A 5,641-nucleotide genomic window follows, 5' to 3' on the forward strand; every position below is an offset into this window, starting at 1 on the left:
GCCCCCTTGAAAGTGCCATGTATGGAGTCTCTGAATCTCAGTTCTCTTGTCTGTGAAAAGGGAGTGATGGTTATCTACACTAAGACTGGATGAGGAAAGCACACACTGCCTGGCATTGCACAGACCTGGGTTTCACAAGTGGATGGTGGAGTAAAATCCAAACATGATTGCAAACCTTTTCTTCTTTATACATGCTTATCCTTCTGAAAGATGATCTTGCATACAAATGGGTGCTGGCTGGCCATTTCTAAACTTTCATGTGAATTTAAAGTGGTTAAGGCTTCAGATTCGTAAGTCATGTTACCCAGTTTCAAATACAGGCTTTGCTACTTACCACATGCCTTTGTTACTTAGGCTTTCTGTGCCTCCGTTTCCTCTTCTGTAAGATGTAATTAGTAACAGATGCAGAATCTATCACAGAGTTGTGATAGGGGGTAAGTAAAATATTACAATGAAATACTTAGGATAGTGCTTTGCCTACCATAAACGTATCTATTATTATTATTTTTGTCTTCTGCCAGCCAAAAGAATGTCAACAGAAATCAGAACATAACACTAAGTAAGTTTAACATGTACTTTTATTAACAACTTAATACAAGACTGTACACTGTAGGTGCTGAAATCAACCCACTCCTGAAAACTGAAAAACCAGCATTTCTATGTCACTTTGGGCTTTGGCTCTAAGTGCCATCTTCTACAGAAAAATCACATGGTGTAGCCAAACGTCTTAAGAACAGGAAGAAAGAGATGTTCCACGGGAATGGAGAGATTATTTATGCATAAACAGCTGGGGATCATTTCTAGCTTTACGTGATTCACTACACGCACTGGAATGTTCAGTTCCCTTTTCTATAGTCCTACCCCCAGACATACAGCAACGAAGAACTTGGCCACAGGTCCTGCCTAGACACACATCAATATGAAACAACAAAAAAAAATTTATATAAATAAGTCAATTAAACCTCACAAAAACTAAAGAAACACAAGACAAAAATCCAACAAGCAATAAAAACTGTACAATATTGGTCAGTCTTTTATATCTGAAAAATGTGTAACTTAAAAAAAGAGTTCTTTATCGTATAAAAAAAGTTTTTCACATCTGTGTTAGCTGGAGTGAAAACTTGAAGACTCAGACTCAGTGGAAACAGACGAGTGTCCCCCTCGCTTTCCTTTGGAGAGGATCTTGAGGCTGGACCCTCTGCTCACAGAGGTGAGTGCGTGCTGGGCAGAGGTTTTAAATTTGGCTCCAAGGAAAGCATAGAGGATGGGGTTCAGACAACAGTGGAAGAAAGCTAGGGCCTCGGTGATGGAAATCCACTTGTGCACAGTGTTCTCAAACTCACACCCTTGCTTGATGATTTCCAGGAGGATGAAGGAGTCGATGCTGATCCCAATGTAATAAGGCAGCCAGCAGGCGAAGAAAGCCAGGATGAGGATGACCGTGGTCTTGAGGGCCTTGCGCTTCTGGTGGCCCTTGGAGTGTGACAGCTTGGAGATGATAATGCAATAGCAGGACAGGATGACGATACCAGGCAGGATAAGGCCAACCATGATGTGCTGAAACTGGAACACAACCACCCACAAGTCATTGGGGTAGAAGCGGTCACAGATATATCTGTCATCTGCCTCACTGACGCTGGCAAAGATGAAGTCGGGAATAGTCAGCAGGAGGGCAGGGATCCAGACACCAACATAGACCACCTTTTCAGCCAACAGCTTCCTTGGCTTCTGACTGTTGGTGGCGTGGACAATGGCCAGGTAGCGGTCCAGACTGATGAAGGCCAGGATGAGGACACTGCTGTAGAGGTTGACTGTGTAGATGACATGGACTGCCTTGCACAGGAAGTTCCCAAAGTACCAGTTTGCCACGGCATCAACTGCCCAGAAGGGAAGCGTGATGACAAAGAGAAGGTCAGCCACTGACAGGTGTAGCCTGTACTTGTCCGTCATGCTTCTCAGTTTCTTCTGGTAACCCATGACCAAGATGACCAATCCATTGCCAACAATGCCAGTCAAGAAGATGATGGAGTAGATGGTGGGCAGGAAGATCCTATTGAAATGAGCATTTTCTTCACGGAAGCAGGGTTCCTTTATGGAGTCATAGTCCCCTGAGCCCATTTCCTCGGTGTAGTTATCTGAAGTGTATATCTGCAAAAGAGGCAAAAGAATGGACATTCACTTCCAATTCAGCAAGCATTATCCAAGTTAAAAAAAAATTCAAAGCAATTTAAAAAACCAATTCAGGCTTGCTTTCTTCAGGAAATTCTGAAGTACTGGACTAAGGGCACAAGAGAATTAATGTAGAATCCTACAACTCTCCTCCCCATCTTTTCCCATAGTGACTTCATTATATTCTTCTTTAGTAGAACCAATTACAAAATTCTTTGTTTAGAACAAAAGGGCGCTGCGATGCTGAGGGTTTCAAAGTCACATCTTGGCTAACTCCTCTGCCCCGCCCACTAGAGGGAGGAAAAAAACCTTCCTTAGGAGGAAAACACACACACACACACACATACACACACACACACACACACAAAGAGGCCACTCCCAGGCGGCGTGGGGGGTGGGGTGGGTGCTGCGAGGAGGGGTTGTGATTAACTTTTTGTATGAAGTTTTTCGCCAAGGGAGGGAAGAGGGGAGGGAGGAGCACGGGGGGAGGGCGGGGGCGTTGCAAAGACTCATTCTCCTACGGCGCAAAAACTCAATTTTCCCACGCCTGCCTAAACACAAATCATTCTGCGCTTCCAGCAACATGTAGTGGGTAAAGAGAATGCGGTCTTAAAACGAAGGCCCTTTGGTGCTTGGAGTATATTGGGCGGGAGTGTCAGAAAATGAACAAACGGCACCTCCTCCCCCCCAAGCGGCCGCTCCTCCGGGGCGTGGGTCTCTTTTGCCATCCTCGTGTTTATCACTTGGTGCGTTTGGGACGTTAGGGAACACGGCATTTTCCTGGGTGGAGAAGGTAACGGGGTCTGCACCCGTAGTCCTCGCCCCAAGTTTCATTTCCTCACTCTCCCGGGTGGCCTCCCATTACCCCGCCACTGATCCAGTTAACCCGGCCGGAGGCGGGCAGCTGGAAGCCTCCAGGCAGTGGGCACGCGGGGAGCCGGGTTATCCAGCCCCGGTCCGCCGCGGCTGCCCACCACGCCCACACCGACCGGCCGCAAGCAGCGCTGCAAGGGCTCCGCTGGGCGACACGCCAGGCTCTGTCCCACAGGGTGCTGGGGAGAGACTGGGCGGCTCCGCCGCGAGCGTCTTTGAATTGCGCGCCGCTGCAGGAAACCAAAAACTCCCTAGCAAGAGGGTTTCAAAAGGCTTCTGGAAATCACCGACAGTTAAACATCGCAACTGGACTCGGAGAGAGTCAAACGGTTTCCCCACTTGCACCTGCCCGTCTTCGCGGCGGCGACCGGGCAGCCCAGGTGCGGTCCTAACCTCCCCCGCCCCCCCACCCACATACCCGCTCCTGTACCCGGAGCGCGTGTCTCGGGGCTGGCAGCTGCGCGGTGTCAAAGGGGAGGTCAAACCACTCCTCTGACCTCTGCACGATCCCAAACTCTCGAACTGCCGGACACATGCGCGGCCGTGGGGAAGAAGCGCGCTTTGGCCGGCGGAAAGGTTCCTCCCTCAAACCCAAAGCGCGCGGGCCGATCAACTCCTAGCTGCTGCCACCACTCGATCCCCTCAGAGGATCCGCGCGGTGGGTCCACCCGCCTTTCCCGCCCTCCGCCTACTGTGCCGGGACACTGGCACAGCTCCGTGGGCCGCGCAGAGTTTCACAAACACGCACCCTGCGTCAAGAACAGTCACCAGGCTCTTATCCCCGAAGTTAAAGCGGGCGCAATCTCCTTCTGGGAACTCCGCCCAGGCACGCTGCCCTCTGCCTCTAAATTCAGAAAATGTAACTCGCTCCAAGAAATCCCCGCTTCCCCAAGGAAGAGACCGGTGGTCTGAGTCCCGAGGTAGCGCGCACGCCTTTTCTGCACTTGTGCACAGAATGTTCTTATGTTTGCAAACAGCATGCAAGCCGCCGCGCGCCGCGGGACTCAAGGGGGTGACACATGCAGCCACTGGAACGCTCTTTCCAGTCGTTTCTCCTCGACTCACAGAGAAAAAGATTCCAATCCTGCTCCCCCCCACCCCCGCAAACCACATAGCCATGGTCAAGAAAACTCCTTTCCGTGACCCTTTTTTGGAGCTCCAATGTCCCGGCCGCTTCTGCCCGCTCGGAGAGGGGCTGCGCTCTAAGTTCAAACCTTTGTACATTTATGACAAAACAGGTTGAAACTGGACTTACACTGATCCCCTCCATGGTAACCGCTCGTTCTCCAGACGCGGTGGCTACTGGAGCACTCAGGCCCTTGGGGTCACTTTGCTACCTGCTGCCGCAGCCAACAAACTGAAGTTTCTGGCCGCGGCCAGACTTTTATAAAAACACGCTCCGAGCGCCGCGCATGCGCCGCTGGGGCGCGGAGGGAGAAGGCGGGGTAGGGGAGAGCGGCAGACGCGAGGAAGGAGGGCGGCAGACGAGAGGAAGGAGGGCGCACGGGCGGGGCGGAGGGGTTCGCGGCTTGGGAAGCCCAGGGGACCCTGCTGTTCGCGGGTGGTCGGTAGTGAGTCTGGAGCGGGACAGGACCTCCCAGAGGCGTTTGCTAAGTTTGAGAAAAGCGGGATGCGCCTCAAGACAGGTGGGAAGCGCGGGCTAGGGACGCGTCTCTCTGTGGCGCGTCCATCCTTGCTAAAGTGGATGGAATTCCAGACTTGGGAATGCTACAGTAGAGACACTGAGGCCCAGGGAGGGGAAGTGACTTGCCGGAGTAACCCAACCAGTAGGCGGCAATGTTGGAAGTAGGGCCAAGCTTGCGACGCCATTCCCCGCGCTTTCAGCACACGCAGCCTATTCAGAAGAAAAAAGGAGTAAAGATCCTTCTTTCGGAGGATGTAACTATACGTGCACATTCACAGCATCACAAGGGTCAGGTGCAGATAATTAGGAGATACTTTCAGAAGAAGGTAGGATTTGGCATAATTCTGGAGACTGTGATCAGATGTAGCTGTGCATTGCTCAGTAATTTCATAATAGTGGTAACCAATTCGTGAATAGTGCTTTATTATTCTATAACTATGCTTTATTATAAGAGTAATTTAGCGACCAGTACTTTTTGTAACAGATCACGAGGATCTTGCACAGAATCACTCATTCATTCTCACAACACCGTGTGGGTATTGCCATCACAGAGATGCGTTTAGTCAGATATTTATAGAAGGACGAACTGCGTGCCACGCACTGTTCTAGGCATTGGGGATCCAGCGTGAACCAGACAAGGCCCGCATGCGGAGGAACCAGCAAATAAGCCCGGAGAGATGAAACGCCAGGGATGTGCAGGGATGCCAAGCCCGGCTTGAACCCAGGTCTTCGGTCCCCATACTCGGCGTCTTCCACGATTTTGAGCGGAGGACTAGCTTTGGCACGAATCAGAAATTAGGTTGAAGAACTGGGCGGGGCGGAGTGGGGGTGGGGGTCAGCGTTTAAAGCGATCCCAGACTGGCTGAGGTTTGCAGTGGGCGCGCAGACAGTGCTTTCCACCTCGCGCCACTTCCCGCTGCCGCGGAGACTGGGTGGGGCCGGGGAGCGAGTGTG

General features: G+C 51.4%; 1 protein-coding gene across 2 annotated transcripts; it reads right to left on the reverse strand.

Annotated features, from left to right (window-relative positions):
• Positions 1–560: 560 nt before the first annotated feature.
• LOC105492570 (C-X-C motif chemokine receptor 4) lies at positions 561–4,422 on the reverse strand. 2 transcript variants are annotated; one of them, XM_011759807.2, is made up of 2 exons: positions 4,298–4,422; positions 561–2,148 (listed from the first exon to the last, which is right to left on the reverse strand). In XM_011759807.2, exons 1-2 carry the CDS (start codon positions 4,310–4,312, stop codon positions 1,105–1,107), a joined length of 1,059 nt encoding a protein of 352 aa, XP_011758109.1. In that variant the 5' UTR covers positions 4,313–4,422; the 3' UTR covers positions 561–1,104. The 2 variants fall into 2 exon arrangements, with proteins under 2 accessions (XP_011758109.1, XP_070928771.1); XM_071072670.1 differs by lacking the exon at positions 4,298–4,422 and adding an exon at positions 2,727–2,743.
• Between the last annotated feature and the right edge of the window lie 1,219 nt (positions 4,423–5,641).

Source organism: Macaca nemestrina, chromosome 11 (assembly GCF_043159975.1).
Source record: "Macaca nemestrina isolate mMacNem1 chromosome 11, mMacNem.hap1, whole genome shotgun sequence".
In the NCBI taxonomy this organism is placed as follows: domain Eukaryota; kingdom Metazoa; phylum Chordata; class Mammalia; order Primates; family Cercopithecidae; genus Macaca; species Macaca nemestrina.